At 44.9% G+C, this 18242-nt stretch overlaps 1 protein-coding gene across 1 annotated transcript in view; it reads left to right on the top strand.

The window, feature by feature from the left end:
* The window catches only part of EXOC4 (exocyst complex component 4), a 431485-nt gene that overhangs the window by 342755 nt on the left and 70488 nt on the right, over positions 1-18242 (top strand). The window contains exon 13 of the mRNA XM_009290434.1: positions 11640-11776. Within this exon, the coding sequence (XP_009288709.1) occupies positions 11640-11776 (137 nt within the window). The remainder of the gene's footprint in view (positions 1-11639; positions 11777-18242) is intronic.

Raw genomic sequence — 18242 nt, forward strand, 5'->3', positions numbered from 1 at the left:
TGGTGGATGCCCCATCCCTGGAAACATTCCAGGTCAGGTTGGAGGGGGCTCTGAGCAACCTGCTCTAGTTGAAGATGTCCCTGCCCAGGGCAGGGGGGTTGGACTAGATGACCTTTAGAGGTCCCTTCCAACCCAAACTACTCTGTGATTCTATGGTTCTAAGTTCTCAACAAAACCAACGTAGTAAGGGTTTTAGCAAAAGTACAGCCACTGAGTTGCAGAAATCCATCTCAAGTTAGTTGCTGGTAGGTAACCTTTAAAAGCATTTTGGAATGTTTGAGAATTCTCTTCTTTACTTTCTAGTTCCCACATTTAGAAAAGGATCATGTACAAATGCACCCCAAACTCTTGTTTAGGGAAAAAAGGCTTTTTTAACTAGTTGAGGGTGCTTAAACAAGGCTGAGTTGGTCTACTGTTTTTTACAGCTGCCTCTGGAAAAAGGAAACATACACCGTCCCTGTGATTTAACTGCATTTTCATCTGTGCTGGCTTATAAAGTCAAGCCACAGAAAACAACACAATAAATTTAACTGCCAATTTTAATATGTTTTTGATGTCTCAGTAGGAATTGAATCCATTGCATGTGGCTAGCTGGACCCTCTTGTAGGGCCTTTGCACTCTCCTCATGTTTCCCAAGGATTGCTTAGGAAAATACGGAGTTCTTAATCACATTAATTATACTTGAGTTAATGAAGAGTGAGACAGAAATGTGAATTGCAGTGCTCTAAGGTGAGGTTTGAGTGATCTGTGTCTGTCAGGATCCACCCTATATTGGGTGTTACCTTCTAGAAACCCACTAGTGACATTGGTCTTATCGCTCTACATTGTAATTTAACCCCACAAATGAGGCTTTTAGGCACTTGTTCCAAAATCTGACAAATGGTCTTGTAATTTCAGTGAAATGGCCTCTTTCTGATTCTAGAAGCTCACGCTGGGTTAGCTCTTAGAGCTCAGCCTGGTTTAACTGTTAAGCCTTTAAATGTGGTTCATGTATTTATTTGGCGATTTATGTTTCTAGTGATCTTTTGCATTTTCATTAATTCTTGTTGAATTTAGATCCTAGTTACAGTCTTTGCATTGGTGTCCACATGGACGCCATAAATCCAGGGGCACAATATCGTCTTCTCTGAGGGGCTCAGTCCTGCTAAGCCGTTCTCCATCTATTATTTCCAATTGCTTTTGTTTCTGCATCAGCCAGCTGCCCTTGTTGTGGTCACTGTGTCTTTCCAGGACCACCTCTCCTCCACATGGGGCACGCCTATGCCCTCTCTCTAGCAGGAAATTTTTAATGGGTAAGTATGCTTTAAATGCTGGGGCTCCAAGAACGAAGAAAATAGAGCTCGGAGCACATAGAGTATTCATAAAAATAATACAGATGGGTTTTATTCTCCAAACTGGGCTAGCCATATGAAAACATTTATTAAAAAACGAGGTTCACTCTGCTTCCAAAATTGATGGCCTGCTTCTGAGCATCATTAATTTTATGGTCCACGTTCAATTTGTATCGTGTTGCAGCTGCTAATGATGTTCTAGAGCAGCTATTACAAAGGAGAAAGAAACCTGCCACTCAGTACATGGGAAATAAATTGTCACCTTGCCGTGAGTTTACCTGTAATTGGGAGAGTTGTGTAAAATCCTAAGAAGAGCCACTTCTGGGAATATTCAGGGGGGCTGAAAATGTCAGGGACGAGCTTTTCAGCTCCTGCAGTACAAACCGTGCTTGAAATAACTGGATGTTATTCCTTTTCATTGCAGCCTTGCACAAATGTATATTGATTAATAAAGGAAGAGTGTGGCCTGTGCCTGGCACTTTTGAGTGATAAACAGTTACGCAGCAGTAAAGAGGGTATATTAAAGGGTAAGAGCTAATGACTTTTCTTGTGTATGTAACACATTAAAACCAGCATGAAGCTACAGCTATTTTATCATGCTGCTAATGTCCCTGACAACATTCACTTGGTGAGAGTGAATGAATGGAAATCCATTTAGAGAAGTAAATTAAAATACCTTAAAAAATGCCTTTAATAATAGCTACAGAGCTCAGCAGGATCAGAGAAGTGAGAGATACAAAAGACCTATTAAGTTATCCAGTCCATCTCCCTGCCAAGGCAGCGGTATTCCTTATTATGCAGTTCCTACTGTATCTTTCAGTGAAGATTTAAATGTCTCAAGTGCCAGTGCCTCTGATGGGAGAGTAATCTAAAGGCTGGAAGATTGGACTGTCACAAACTTTCCCCTGTGTGCAACCTAATTTTTCCTTCCCTGCTTGTCTCCTGCACTGCATGCGTGGCTGTGCAATGGGAATAAATGGAGGAGAATCCTTATCCAAGTGTTAACTTTCATAAGTCCTGCTTTTTAAGCTTGTAACAGCGCTGAGTTAGCAGCCTGCTTGGTATCGGGGATGCATGTTTGTTTGTTTGAAGACTATCGAAAGATGTCTCCTCAAGCAGATACTTCTAGTCCCGTGGCTGTGATTTACAGCAGCGTGTTTTCGGAGGTGAGAACCACCTTGGCAGGAGATGCTCAGTGGCTTCTGCTGATGGTCTGTCTCCAGCAGGATGGACCTGCTGAGTCCGATCCCTTTTTTGGCATGCTGGCAAGCTCCTGGGCACTGGCTAAGAGTTGATGTGCTGAGATTTCCCATTTTCTGGAGTATTTGGGAGATTTGAATAGTTACAGTGTCTTTTTGGGGGACAGATTTGCATTGCTAGTTCTGGAGAAGAAAATGCCACTGCTTTTAGGTATTTCTGTGTCAGAGCTTCTGGGATGGCAAGGTGGGGGTTTTTGGCTAGTTGTTTTTAAGCATACCTTGGGCATCTTTTGCCATGGAATGTATTTGAGCTCAAAATCAGAATAAATGCATCTGATCTCCAGTATAATCAGCCATACAAGTTCACCCAGTTATTTCTGCATCAAGTCCATAACTCTGGTTTGAATGCAGCTTATCTTTCAGAAAAGCACCTGTGCTTGATTTAGAGCCTTGCAGAGATGGAGAATCCAGCACACGCGATCGCAAGCTGTTCGTATGGTTAATTACCTTCACTGTTAAAAACCATGTAGCTCGTTTCTGCTCCCATCCGCTGGATCTCGTTATGGCTGGCTTAGAAGGCTTAAATAAAATAAATAAGGAGCTTGAAAAATATTCTAATGTCACAGGCATTCAGAAGGTCAGAAAGAAAAGGGTTTTTTTTTCCTTTTTCTATGCAAATGTCCGAACAGGAGAAGTGTCATGATAACCATCAAGCCTAGTTCATCTGGGCTATGTAGAGCAGGCAGTTGAGCGGAGCATTTCTCATTGGAAAAAGCTTTTCATATGTAGTTACCTAGTCACATCGTTCTGTCTTGGTGGTGGCAAAATTGGTTTCTGGTGGGACAAATGAGCTGTACGTGAGTGAGCATCAGTCTACAGCGGTCACTAAGGATAGTGAAGAAGAGCTGAATTGCAACCCAGATGTTAAGTCCATGTCCTGCATGACGTGAGAAAGCACGAAGGTAGATGTTGGCTGATTCTGACCTGTGATGCTGTAAAGAAGGGCCTTAGTTTAATCAGAAATTTGGGGAAACCTTTCTAAGAAAACTTCTCCTTGCTGTGAAGCGCAATCTGGAGCAAAAGCCTGTCTCAAATTTGGACAAATAATATGATGAAAAATCCCATCCAGCAATTCCCACAGTCCTTGTGCCTCCTCTCCAGCCTTCCCCTGCTGTGGGATTTGGCCTCACGTATTGCAGAAAAGGCACGTGTGTTTTTAGACTGCGCGGGCTTGTGTTCAAATTGCAGAGCCGATGAGTATCACTTGCCTTTTTTTTAAATCGTTGCAGAGCGTAGTTTGAAAATACTCGTGGCAGACTCCTCTTTCTGTGCTTTAAACAGTTGTGATTGATTGCACGCTTACTGGACTTCAGCAGGGTTGGCCGCGGTTGATGTTAACTTTGTGTATAATAGAGGCTCGTGTGTTCAAGTCATGGACTCTGTGAAATCCTAAATAATGAATGTAGTGTTTAGAGGAAGAAAACAGTTCTTCTGCATGGCCAAAGGTAATACAGTAATAAGCAGATTTTACGGTACATGTTCTCCATTTAAAAAAAATAAATGCACATTTTGCTCTTCATCAATATTCTAGTTCACTGGAGCAAGTGTTTTCTGGATCACACAGTGCCAGGTAAATAAGAGCTACCCAAGACCTTGTTTGTGCGCTCGTTTAGCTGCTGCAGCATCACGTTTAAAGGTGAGAGAGAAATACAGCATATCCTGGGCTCCCGTTCGCATCTGTGGGGGTGAAGGCACTCAGGACCTCTCAGAATAAAGCCCATAAAAAGAAAAATATCACCTGCAGTGAAACAGGCAGAGTTATAGTTAAAAAAAAAAAAATCCCTCCGAGTTAGGAGCACTTGAGAAGCAAAGTTGTAGTAGGATGTAGTATAACCATAGTAACGGGCAGGATTCTGCAGAACTGATACTGAAATAATGCATTTTGCTGAAAAAAATGCTGTATGAGAAAAGCAGGCTATCAGATTTTGAGACCGTAAAAAGAGTTTTTGCATTTAAACACGTATTTGAATTGATACATACTAAAAACTCCGGCCCTTTGTAAACCCTGGATGTGCCACAGAAGAAAACAAATTGAAAAGCCCCCTTATCGCTCAGTGTGAAATAACCACGAATCAGTAAAACAGACAGTTTAGACTTTTCTCTGTTAGCTAAAGAAAAAATTTTTAGTTGGTTCAGGGTTGGGGTTTTTTTCTATTTTAGTGGGGGTAACCACAGTGCTGATACACTGAAATAGGGGTGCAGGTTGGCTCCGCGTGGCAACGATGGAGCTGGGGCAGCACCCAGCTCTCCTGCCCAGCCCACGCCTGCTTCCCCGGCCACAGGGCTTCTGTTGGCTATTTTTTAGACATCAAGTAGGCTTAAGCAGCCAGCTCATAGCAATATTCAGGGAAAACTGGGTCCCCAGCTCCTGGTTTTCAGTTTTGAATTATTTCCATCTCTAACTCTGCTCTACTAACATGTAATATCATCTAATGAGATGAGAGAATAGTTATGTCAGTGGCCTCGCAAGATATTTGTTAAACTGCTGGAATTTGGGCAAAGGGAGTAAATGCATTTGTGGTTTTTATCTCCCTCTCCTGTTGCCCTTCAAGGCGCTGACAGCACTTGATATTTATCAGCTCACAAGAGCCTGTCCTGGTATTTGAGCAGCTCAGCTGGTAAAGCAAAGCACCTGTAAAGCAAAGCACATGCTGGGAGATCGCTGCAGAGCTCCGTTTCACCCGCCTGCCGAGTAACAAACCGTTATTAATTGATAGCCGAATAACCAAATTGCAACTGGCAGCCTAATGCTGTGGAGCATCGCGGGTCAGAGCGCAGGGGGAGGCAGCTCGGGCAGGATGGGTTTCCTATTTTAGAGCTGATTGCCTTGGGTGTGATTTTGGCGAAGCTCCCGCGGCTGCTGAAACCCCCTTAGTCTCTGTAAATGTCCTAATAATATTAATCATAATATTAATGAATCATAGAATAGAACAGCCCAGGTTGGAAGGGACCTGAAAAGATCATCTGGTCCAACCTCTCGTGGGAAAGGGAGCCGAGATGAGATTATCCAGCACCCTCTCCAGTTGCATCTTGAAACCCTCCAGCGATGGGAACTCTATCGTGTCCCCAAGGAGGTTGCTCCCGTGAATGATTGTTCTCGTTGCAAAAAATGTCTTTCTTAATGTTGAGACGAAACCTCTTCCAGTGCAACTTGTACCCATTGCCCCTTGTCTTCTCCACGTGGCTCCTTGTGAAAAGAGAGCCTCTGTCCTCTCTGTAGCCGCCCTTTAAGTACTGGATAATGCCATAATAAAATTAACCCCAGATCCTGGATCCTAGACACCGGATCCTATATCGTATTCGGGGAATTGCACATTTTTACGCAGAGTTCTGTATGCCAGGCCAATATCTAAGAGCACGTCGAGCTCAGTCCTCTCTCCACAACCCCATTATATCTTATTGCATCCGATGGCTTTATGGTGGTGTGATACCCGACAGCGGCGATGCTTAGCCAGGCTTCAAAAGTTTCCATCCCCTCTGCGCTCCCGCGGGCATTGCTGTGCCGAGGGAAATGCTGGCCAGCCTCTGGCCCTGTTTCAGGCCAAGCAGCTTCCAACCTGAAAGCAGATGAGATGGAGCCGCTGAGCAGAAAGACAGAAAAAAAATCAAGCGACATCCCAGGTGCCCTGGGACTGGTTGGGAGCATTTTGCCTAAACCTCCTCTGTTATTTGAACACTTGGGTTGGGCATGGTGTGGGCAGCAGTTTGGCAGCTGCCTGCAAAGGGATTTGGAGAGGTGGGATGGGAACGGCCAACGCTGCAATATGGAGAGTGGGCCCAGAGGGGAATGAGGAAGAGTGAAGTTTTCATATAAGAAAAGAAGCTGAAATGGATCTTTGCTGGATGCTGTTTCCTTGGTTAAAAAGGGGGACTTGCCCAGCGTGCGGCTTTCCCCAGCGCATGCTGTGGGGCAGGGATGGTACCGGGACTGCACTGGGGCTCCTGAGCCGGAGCATACCTCCGGGACCCCGGGTTACGGCTTGGCGAGATGCTTGAGCCCAATGGTGAGATGCCGGGAGATCAGCCCATGCTTTGCTGGCATTCAGACAGATCTAGAGCCGGCTTTCACCGCGTGCCCATCAGCTTCGTTGCCTCCATCCCAACCTCTGCAAGTTCGTTTTTGCAACTCATCACAGAGTGAGGAATCAGCCTAACACCCTCAGGTACTACAAGAAAGCAACGCCAGCCTTCCCAGTGGGAAAGGAGACACTCCACGATCTCCTAAACCACAACCACCCAGTTTCCAAGTGCAGCCCCCAGCTCTGCACCCCGCCTCCATGGGAGGAACCGGAGCAATCGTGGGGAAGTTTGTCACCGTAATGGATGATGACATGGCACACGGCTCCCGAGACAGGTGAGGCTGCATCAAGCGGAACAAATCTGTATGGATGGTGCGTTCCTGCTGGGGCGGGCAAAGGCTTCCTCCTCTGACACGGTGATTTATATATTTGCAGCTCTTCCCTGAAGAGTAGTGCCCCAGCATGGGTCATTGGAGCCCCTGCTGAATACACCTTCTCGGTGCTGGGAAAGGAGGATGAATAATGCTTTGGAAAGGAAGATGCTGTGAATTTAACATTTTGGCGGACAGCTGAGAAGCTGTAATTTTAAAAAAAAAAAACAACAAGAAAATGCACAAATAAATGTTACGTGTCAAGGTATCAGTGTGAGACGTTACCACCGGTGTCCTTTGGAAGTGGTCCCAAACCCGGAGCTGTGGGACAGCACTGAGCTTGAAGAGGTTTGAAGACCTTTCGTCTCTCTTGTCCTGCCTTTAATTACAGCTGTGCTCCGTATAGCACTTTTTAAATCATGGGGTGTCAGCTCTACTCCAGCTTAAAAATTAGATTAGGCTGTATTTATTTTTTGCCTTTAAGGCAGCCACGTCCTGCACTCATCTGGTGCCTTCCTCTGCCAAGGCATCTCGAGGAGATTTTTAAGTGATGGGCAATAATATACTAATAACCGACAACCTTTCCAGTGCCAAGGTCTCTTCCTCCATCTGCTGTGTTTTCAAGAGCCCGTCACATGGTGAAGACATCCCTGTACAGGTACATTCCCATCTTTGCCTTCTTCCCCGGAGAAAAAGGAACCAAGGGAAACGGGCATGGGAGAAGCTGTGATTTCTGCAAAAAAAATACTCAGGGTGGAGATTGTTCCTCTAATCTAAGCGCTCCTCGCCAAGAAGTTAGAGAAAACAAAATGACAGATTGAAAGCCTGAAGGTTTGTGTAGGCTTGACCTGTTGTTCTGAACTTCTGCGTGTTGGGGAATCATTGGGGAGCCAGCTTTGCTGTACTGAAACTGCATTTTAAGGGACCCTTGAAAACATACCTCCAGCTGCATCGTTTTACATCGAGCGCCCTCTTGCTGTAGAGGAATTGAGTCATTTTAAAAACTTAGGTGGGGTTGCATGAGGCAATAATCCCAAAGGGATTACTGGGATGACACCTCTGGGTCTGCTTATTCTCCGTCACTCTGGGCTGGTGGAAGCCCTACGGTCAGAGCGTAAGTTATACCTGCGCTGGAGCTGCTTTACGGTATCTGAAGCTTCAGCACAACTGAGAATAAGGACCATATCAAGGAGTAATGATAAATGTTTGCAAAATACATTAAAGATAAAACCCACGGTGTTAATAACGAGTGGTGCTGCTCTGTTTTATCCTATTACCTCGACAGTAGCTAATGGACAGCAAGTTGTAAGAAGGAATTTCTTTTTATTTTTAGTAGCATTAAGACTCCTTTAAAACCTTCACCCCGATGTGCTGTAGGAGAAATGAATCACACCCTCGGCGTGATGTTAGGATTCAGCACCACGCAGCGTTTTCAGGTGCGAGGAGATGAATATTGTTCTGTGGATGAGTTTCCTTGTTAGTGTGGGTTTTTTTAAAAGGCTTCATTGAAGTGTCTTGCCATAAAATTATGCTTTGATCATATCCATTTGCTGTTAATGAATCCAGATGGGTTAGAGGCAACTGGATTGTAACTCTGATAATACGTGCGCTGCCTTTCATTTTCTCGCACGGAGTTTCAGAAGATCCTGCGCTGGCCCAGCTAACGAATCCAGCTATATTAACGTGGCCTAATGCATCCTAATACATAGTGTCCCCAGAGACACATGCAGATGTGTCAGGATTGCTTTGGAAAAGGTTAAGATGTTACAGAAAAATAGCCATTACATATCTGGGACTGTCTTCTTTCATATGGTAATTGCCTTTTTTCTTCTTTTATTTTTTTAAATCGTGCAAGTAGCTTTGTATTTGCTTTAAATCAAAAGATCTTATTCTAAAATCAAGATATTGGCAGGAGCTTAGCTGTGATTTTAATGTTGTTGTAGAGGAGAAAGTAAGTGGGAGAAACTACGTAGAAACCAGCAATACCTTCTCTTTTAACATACAGTCTTTGGATTTTTAAGTTGTTTGCTCAAATGTTGAGTTACGTAAAGAAATGGAAATGGAGCAGATCGAGACCAGGTTTGATTCCTCTTCGTGTGGTTGCACATCCAACACATGAAGTTTGCTGTCACACAAGGATGCCTGGAAGGACAGATCCTTCCCCTGGTAAGCTAAGAGAGATCAATTAATAGCATGGGTCTGCTGAAAATCCCACCCACCTCTCACCGGTGAAATACCAGGGGAAAAGGAAAAGTGTGATTATCCGTGCAAAGAGGAGAAAAATTGCTTTTGTATTCCAGGTTGCTACATGAGTTAGGAAGGATTTTATTTTTTTCTTCCCTCTGTATAAATGTTAACTTTAATGCCTCACCCTTAAGGATCAGGATCAGCCCCCAGAAGGAGACTTGGATTTGGATTGAAGCTGCGCAGCAGCTTCTGTATTTTCCATTTGTGCAGCCAGAGATGTTCTCGTATCTCACATCAGCAGGTTGGAGAGTCGCCTTTTCCTCTGCTGACAGACAAACACTGGCCATGGGAGCACCTTTAAGCCATCTAGGTGCAAAGTGAAGCGCCTCTGCTTAACCCCCTTGCGCTGATTGTGGTCGTTGGTGCTTGAAGGTTGAAGGACAGCAGCTCCTTCACCAGCCCAAATGCAATGAAGGTGTGATTATGCCCTACCTTTAGCCCGGTGGATCTAACGGAGCTAATTTCCCCAAATTACTAGATAATTTTCCCACCGCATTTATCAGCCCAACCTACGTGGTCTTGAGTTTACTCTCAAGGGAAAGGTGCCAGATCGGTCTCCCATTTTAGTGGCATTTGGGTGGGTTCTTATCCCCGCCAGCAGCTGAGCAGGGATAGCAAAGAGCCTGGGCGACATCTGAATCCTACAGCTAATGAGCTGTGCTCACACCTCGGAGCCCATCAGTATGAAAACAGCATCCGTGGCTGCTGCAGCCTCTCTACGCAGCTGTCTGCTTCGTTTGCTTGCGATGACTCCGGGTTGCAAGTCCTTTAGGGTTGGTTGTTCTCCTCCGTGCGTATCAAGCCCAGGGTGGGATTGAATATTTATTAAAACACAGATACTTGTAATAACAGGAGAAGCAGCATAAACAAGAGCATCTGAGAGGCAGCTACCCCAGACTACACTTTTGTTTGGACAAAATAATCCCAAATTGTGGCTAATTACAATATGAAAGATCGGTTAATTCCTGTGATTTGCTTAAGAGTAAGCTTAATAAGATACAAGAGCAACCAAAGAGAAGTTTGGGTTTTTTCCTCCAAGTACAGTTGCGAGCCAAGGACGTATCAGGAACAGCACAGGCGGTGACTAAGCCTTCATTGAAACCCCCACATGCTAAGGAGTCATGTGTGCTCTGAATGAGGATGAGGTTTGCAGATGCTTTTTTACCAAATCAGGGACAGGTAGCTGAGCAGAATCAATTCCTGTCACTCAGGGATTGCTCTGGAGGAGCAGGATTATGGATCAGGGCGATGCTGCCGCACTTTAATCTGGAAATCAATAGAGAGATGGAAGTTGGGCTTGTGGGGATATGGCAGAGATGATGATTTGGGCTTTGATGAGATTTTGCTCTGCAAACAACTAAGTCACTAACTGCTCTTCACGTCCTGATTAACACAGAGAAAGGGCTAAATTCAGCCTTGATGCAGCTCTCTCGAAGTCCCTGGGGTCCCCCCGTATAATTTGAGTCCAGAATTTCTCAAACGAACCAGGGCTCCCAAATGCTTCAGTCTCCTTCTTTGCCTTTGCACATAGCTGAGGAATAACCCTTCACTCTACCGAGCCTAATATTAATTCAATTTATATCAACCTGGGACTTTGATAACCTTCCTTCTGTCTTGTTTGTAGCAACCAAATTAAATACAGCAGGCAATGTTATAAATACAAACCGCACCAAGTCACCTTGGGGTGCCTCAGGAATTCCAAAATTCATATGGGACTCTTTAAAGCTCAGACGTTATCAGATATTACGGTACCTCCTTCTGCAGGCTGTCCAGACTTGCTCATCTGTAGGATGTGGAGCAGCATTTTCAGTTTACAGATTTGCCCTGTTGTTCCTATGATTGTAACACACTGCTTGGGGTAACAAAAGGATTGTAAGGTGCTGCTTAAACCTCAGCCGCCGGCAGAAAGCTTGTGCCCTGCACATGCAGTTTGTATGAATGGGAGTGATGGGTGAAATCCCCGGTCATTAGGATAGTCTGCAATCTGTGAGTCCAGAGTTATTGGTGAGGCTGAAAGGCTCGGGGTTTGCGAGTCCAAGCAGAGCTCAGTGAAGCTGCGTGTACCTGGTTCCTCTAAAAATCACACTTCTGCATTTTGAGGTTTCATCTAGTGAAGGAAAGACCTGGTGAACTCTGCTGGTCCTGACCCACTGGCTCAGAAGTCAAAACTTTCAGCCCTGATATTCAAACCCCTAAGCCACCCCTCTTCATCTCTTGCATGGTTTCTGCTTTTTCCTTGTTCGTTCTGCTTTACATCACTCAGTGGCATGGACTGCTCCAGCATCTGCTCAGTGTCGGGGAGCATCAGCTGTACAGTTGCATCTGTGACGCTAATTAGCAAAACATGAGAAGACTGAAATTAAGATATACGCCGAACCGCTATTCATACTTGTGCTTTTCTTTCTTTTCCAGAGCACGGTGATTGTGGAGAAGACCGTTCAAGACCTGATGAACCTGATGCACGACTTGAGCGCCTATTCGGATCAGTTCCTCAACATGGTGTGTGTGAAACTCCAGGAGTACAAGGACACCTGCGCCCTTGCCTACAGGTACAGGAAGGCTTGGAAACCGATGTATGCTGGAGATACTGCTCTTGGGCTTTTGCTATTTTGACATGAGTAGGAAGGAGTTACTTCTAGAAACCATCCCTGCTGGGACAGTCAAGGATATTTCTTTCTAGGTGGGGAAAAAATCTGAAATGGCGATCATTGGCACGTGAAGAATCTTGGTTTCCCAGTGACTTTGTCCACATCACACTGGTTTAGGCTCTTTTAAGGTGGATGACAGTGGTAGTAAAGCTTAGAAATCGCACGGCTTTTCTCTTAATCAGGCAAAAGGTGACTTCAGGTTGGAGATGGAGAGTATAAGGCATCATCTTTAACGTCAATCCCTGTATATAGCTATTGCTTTCTTGTAAAGCAAGTCAGGTCCTTCCATTTGAGTGTTCTGAAGAGATTCAGCTACATTTTAATTCATTATATTGAGGTTTGGGTATTCAGATCTTGTGGCAACGTAGGAATTAGTAACCACAACACACCATATAAAAACACACACACTGGGTTTTGTGAAACTTTCCCAAAACCTTCCTGTAAACTTTTTCTTTCAAGGCGTTATCAAATGCTCTATCCTGAGCTGTCTTTGTTTATCAGCATTTTCGGGCGATCTGTGATCTGCTTCCCCAACCACAGCATGGAAGCTGAATGCAGCGTGGTCCCACTGGGCACGGGGTTATCACGCCAGGATGCGGGCTTTGAGTCCTTCGGGTACTTGCTTTATCACAGATTTCCTGGGTAACCGTCGATAAGTAACTTATTCTCTGCACATCCCAGTTGCCCATCTGTAAAATGGCCCTCCCTGGAGAGCGGGGCCAGGAGCGTGCCCCGCGCCGCGGGGATAAATACTTGCATTGAAAGCCACTAAAGATGCTGCGGCAATGTGGGCTATAATAGCTGCTATACATAATCTCCTTTAATGGCTAATTGAGGCTGGCGATAGCAGGGGAAGCTGAAACAGCCCCTTGTGTTTTCTGACCAAGAGCATTAAGAAATTATTTCCTATTGCCCGATTTCATTCAGGAGAAGCTTCATCTGGCAAGCGACTGCGTACGGGCTCATTATCGTTATTAATAACACCAACAATAGCAGTGAGCACATATGTGGGCTAAACTTCGTCTGAGCGCTCGTGTAAATCGGTAGCTGTGCGTGTGCCGTTGCCCAAAATGGTCATATTTTATATGAAACTTCACTGGCTTGAGCCAGACAATAGATGTAATTTCTTTGGCTTGAACTTAAAGGTCCTTCCTTCCTTCCTTTGCTGATACCATTCCTGGATTTGGCACCTGCTGAGGAGTAATTAGGACAACCCCAATTTGGCAATATCCTGATTACAGCAGGAGGAAAAACAGGAAACGTTCTAGTTTTGCTGCTAGCAAATGACTGACTGAAATAGAAATCTATATACATTTCAAATGATGCAGAGGAATGTAGCAGCTACCCGGCTTTCCCAGGGCGAGCGGTTCGATCCGTGGGGACGTTATGCCCTCTGCAGGGATCTCGTGTCGGTACGGCTCCGCGCAGCCTTGCCCTTTGGACCAGGGTTTTCCTTGGGGGGTTGAGATGGATAAATCCTCATGTTGGTAAAGTTAGTGGAGGAAGGATCATTTATAGCTGCTTAAAATCAGAATAAACTCCCTAGAGCTGTGTATTAATACAATCGGGCGAAGCTATCGAAGCAAGCGGGGGGGGGGGTGTCTGTTCTTGAGATGTCAAGATAGTGAGAATTTGGGAAGCCAGAGAGGTGGTTTATGCGAAATTTGCACATGGCATTCATTCGTTCCCCATGTGCCTGTGTTTCTTGAAGGGGAATATGAGCAAACGTGGATGAAATGTATTCAAATACAGGCTCCTCAAAGCAAGGCTGTTTTATTCGGAGTCCTTTGCAGAACAGATAGCTCTGTCAGGACATCAGCGCTCAGAAATGCACAGCTGAGATTTTTCATGTTTGATTTCCATTTGGCTCTGATTTTCTAGTGAATGCAACAAAACCCTGACGGGGCTGGATATGAACGGATTGGACATTTCTATAAGTAGCAACTATGGATTTTCTTGTTTTAATTGATGACAAATTTCGGAAGCGTATTTAATCTGATCTAGGTGAGATGTCTTCTGCAAATTACATGTTTGTAAGAAGTGCAATTTCAATTTGACGCAAGCTGTTTACAAATGTGAGTTATGTTTTCTGACTCGTTTATGAGGGGTTGGGGATTAAAATGAAAACAAAAATGGGAGACAGAGCCACAAAACCTCCTGCTGTGTTGGCAGTGCTTTTCTTAAGTCTTGTCCAGCCCACATCTAGCTGCTGCTTCAGCAAATTTCTATGAAAGCAGCTCTACTCATGAGTTAAGCCTGTTTAGTTAAACCATTTTTGGGAGGCTTTGGGAAATACTGAAAGGCCATAGAAGGAATCACAGGGACAGGGAAAAACCTGACCAGTTCGGGGTAGCTACCCTTAACATGAGTCTTTCTTTTTAGTCTCTTGCCAACACCCTTCTCGGACAAGCCTTGCTGTCTTGAGCGCTAAAACTAATCTCTTTCCATGTCTTTCTACAGAAATTTGCCCCATGTTTAGTTATGTTCACATTGAAGTTGCACATTCTTATTTTGTTGCCCAAGTTTAAGCTCTATCCTGTGTGACCACCTCCTTCTTATCAATCTTCATCCTCTCTCCCTTGAACAACCATCCTCTTGCACATTTTTCAACCTAGCTGAAGAGTCTGAGTAAAGGCACCTGTCACCCAAATGACTCTCTTTAGTCTGTAAAAAGAGATGGACGCCTCCAAGGAGTGATTCGCCTTAATTAAAATGTGCCTAAACTCTCTGGAGGTGCCCAGCTCTCTCCATCGGCTGTGAAGGCAGCTTATGGTGACCAGCCTCCTGGCAGAACTGTCTCAGCTAAATCTGTAAAATTAGGTGGGGTAAAACTGGGCCTAAATCTCTCCAAATGATGGAGGAAAAAAAAAATCACAGTTCCTGCTTTCCAGACAAGCAAAATAAAACTAAGCCCCTTTTTATCGATAAGGAAATGAGGAGCAGATTAATTCATCCAAGGTGTGGGGTCTGCGGTCAAACAGGATTTCTCGAGTCCCCAGGAAACGCTCTTGCCACTCGGTTTACTATTTCTTATTGGCTTCTTCCCCTTCTTGCATTAACCTTTTGGTTTTTAAGTTGTCTTTTTGACTCTTTTTGGGCAGGGGTCTGTCTCCCTCAGACTGTTAGGTACCTGGCACATGCTGAGCACGCTGCTTTTAAACTCTTAGCAGTGTGAGCAGTGCTGAGCATGGAAACATCATCTCGGCCCTGGGAAGAGAAAAAAATTACTCAAAAATACGTTTGGCACACGGCAATGGAGTCCAATTAGCCCCTGTGGCCCCCAGATGTTTTCCTAATGAAAAGCCATGGCCCCCCAGCTGTGTCCAGGGATGTTCCCCATCACTCTGCTCCCAGCTCGGGGCGGCGGTGGTGCAAATCTGGGACCATTACCACCAGCAGATGTTTTCTGGATAAAACCCACTGAGCTGTGGAGGGATGAACCCTCCTCGCTCATGTGCCGTCACCTGTGTAAGTGTTATACCTATTCCCTACCCGCTCCCGGGAGCTGGGTACAAACAGATGGCATTTTCCTTGGCCCGTTGAGCTGTGAATTAATTAGTTGATTATGGCACTGGTGGTAGCAAGTAACCCTATTACAGCAGCAGGAATAATTACATAGGAGTTTGGGAGAAGGGGGGGTGTTTGAAAGGAAGCGTTCTGAGCTGTACTAAAACATGTCATCCTGTCTTGTGATAATTTACTTGAGGACCCGAATTAGGTTGACATTGATAAGAAGTTACGGAGGTTGAAAACTGGCTGAGATGCTAGAAAGAGAAGGTGGGGGAAAAGGATTTTTTAATTGATGGGGAAAGCTGAGCGTCTAACGGAGATCAGGGTATGTACCACCCTATTAACATCTTCCTTCATGAGGGGGTGTTTGGAGTAAAACCAACCTGTCAATAAAAATTAGGAGGTGTTGCAATCATGAGAAAGAATGGGGACATAATTCCAAGGGACGCACATAGTGGAGACAATGTCCCAGCATCGATTAATTTGAAGCTCCCTGTTGATTTCGATGGAGAATTTGGCTTAGGGCGCCAGCGGCTCATGGACCCGTGAGTGCCACATGGTCAAAAGGTGAGAAAAGCAGGAATCGTGTGGGTTAGGCTCTCAGAAAACACTGACCCTAGAAAAGCAAGGACACCAAGCTCAGTTTGCAACTTGCTATAGCAGCTAAACAGCCTCCCCTCCCCCAACACCCACTCCACAAAGCAATAGGATTTTTGAGGACAGCAGATAATAAAGATCATAAAACAGAGAGGTAGCTCCGTCCTCTGTATAACTCCATCAGAAGACTCCCAGAGATGACTTGCATTCGTAGACATCTGAAGGGCTATGATAAGGCTGTAAATAATTGAAGAGAGTAAAAGTGGTGAGTGCTGAGGCTGCTGTAAGGGGAAATAACGGAGTAATGGGGTGAAATTGGGTAAAATAAAACGCGAGCACAGTATCAGCATTTTTTTTTTTGTCCAAGAGTTAGATTTGTTCAACTGTGAAATAGACTCCCAAGGGAAGGAGACTATTACTTTAGTCATTTAAATCTGGAGAGGACAAAGCACTGGCTAATATATTCAATGGAACAGTTGTCTTTCCTTGGCATAGAAATGGCCAGATATCATCAAATTCAGTTTTTCCATCTCAGATGTCAGAGATTCTGGTGGAGCTTTTTTTTTCCCCTCGGTTTTCACCGGGGTGAAAAAAGAGACCTTTTTTCGTAAGTGGAAAAACACCAAGTTCTTAACAGCAGCAGAAGGCCAAATTGAAATTTTGACACCGAGGTCTTCTGTGGCTGGAAACAAAATTCATTCTTTTGTCTGTGGCAGATTGAACATGAAATTTAAAGAGAAGGAAAATTTATGTGTAAGTGCATGTGACAAATTCATTTTCACAAATCGTGTGTACTTACTGAGCAGAGGTTGTTTTCTTGGTGGTAGGTGAAAGGAGTGATAGGTTGCTCTGTGCTGGTGGGAAAAGAAGTAATCTGCTCTGTTTCAAGATAGATCAGCGTTGGCTCCTATCTCAATGCCTTTTTCACTATTTTCCTTTTCAAAACGCAGATGCTCAGTGTGTTGTTACCTTTATTTCTATTTATTGACCAAAACATACCTTTCAGGAAATTTAAAACGAGACCGGTTAATCCACATAAACCCCTTAGAAACGTGCGGGGGTCTTTATGTGATCTTGCATGACCCTTCCCAAAATCACCACCTGAATGCTAGTGACAGCTCTGAGCATCTGTTTGCCCCATGCAACATCCTGGCTTGGATCCAGAAGTGTGCAGCCGAGTAAACGAGAGGTTCAGACTGGACATCAGGAAGCATTTCTTTACCGAGAGGGCGGTCAAACACTGGAACAGGCTTCCTAGAGAGGTGGTCGATGCCCCATGCCTGGCAGTGTTTAAGAGGCATTTGGACAATGCCCTTAACTTTTGATCAGCCCTGAACTGGTCAGGCAGTTGGACTAGACAATCGTTGTAGGTCCCTTCCAACTGAAAAATAGTCTATTCTAGTCTATTCTAAATGGCTCTGCAGGGTCCACATTGAGCTGAGATGGGCTGAGCCAGCAGAGATACGTCCATACTGCGGCACCCAGCAACTCCAGTTCTTGGTTGACAGATCCAGTGTTGAATCTCTGCATCTTTTTGATGCACAAAGTTTCCGTCCATGTTGGAGAAGCCATTTCTTTTGGGGGACAGTAACAGAAAAAGATCTGTCTGGCATTTACACTTCTTCAGCCCCTTGCATTGCAGGACACAGCAATGCATTATTTCTAGGTGTCTTGTAGCCTTGTGAGCAAGGGGTGGTGGGTGTTTGAGGGGCAAACACAGGTCCCGGAGCCCTTTCTGTGTTTTTGCATAGTAGAAGGTGATCAGTCTCTTAGCACATGAGGGACATCTTGATTCTGTTGTTAAGCTGCAGCTAAGCCTCTCCATAGGAACAGGACCTCTGAGACCTTGTCTTTTCAGATGCTTCCTTCCTCAAGTCACACTGTGCTGGTTGTTCGGTGGGTTTGTCATGTTCCCATTACAGAGAGCAGAAAAGATCCCACTGCTGCCCATCAGAGAGGTCACCACCATGCTTTTGCTTTGAGTGATGTGGACGGGTGGCACCTGCTTCTTGGACTGGAGAAGCAGTCCAAACTGGTCACCATGCAAGGACCTCCTAGAAGAAGAACCTTCCAGATGCTCACCAGAGAAGGAAATTGGTGATAGGATCTAGAAGGAAACACCAGCAGCCCTAACTCCCACTTGCCTTTTCTAAGAGGTAGAAAAACACCTCCCAGATCCTTGCGGTCTACTGAACAACCCAAGAGTGGGAGGGGACTTTCCTCTCTCTGCTCACCAGTGTGCCAGTGAAGTAGCAAACAT

The sequence above is a fragment of the Aptenodytes forsteri genome, unplaced genomic scaffold (assembly GCF_000699145.1).
Source record: "Aptenodytes forsteri isolate BGI_AS27 unplaced genomic scaffold, ASM69914v1 Scaffold173, whole genome shotgun sequence".
Lineage (NCBI taxonomy): Eukaryota > Metazoa > Chordata > Aves > Sphenisciformes > Spheniscidae > Aptenodytes > Aptenodytes forsteri.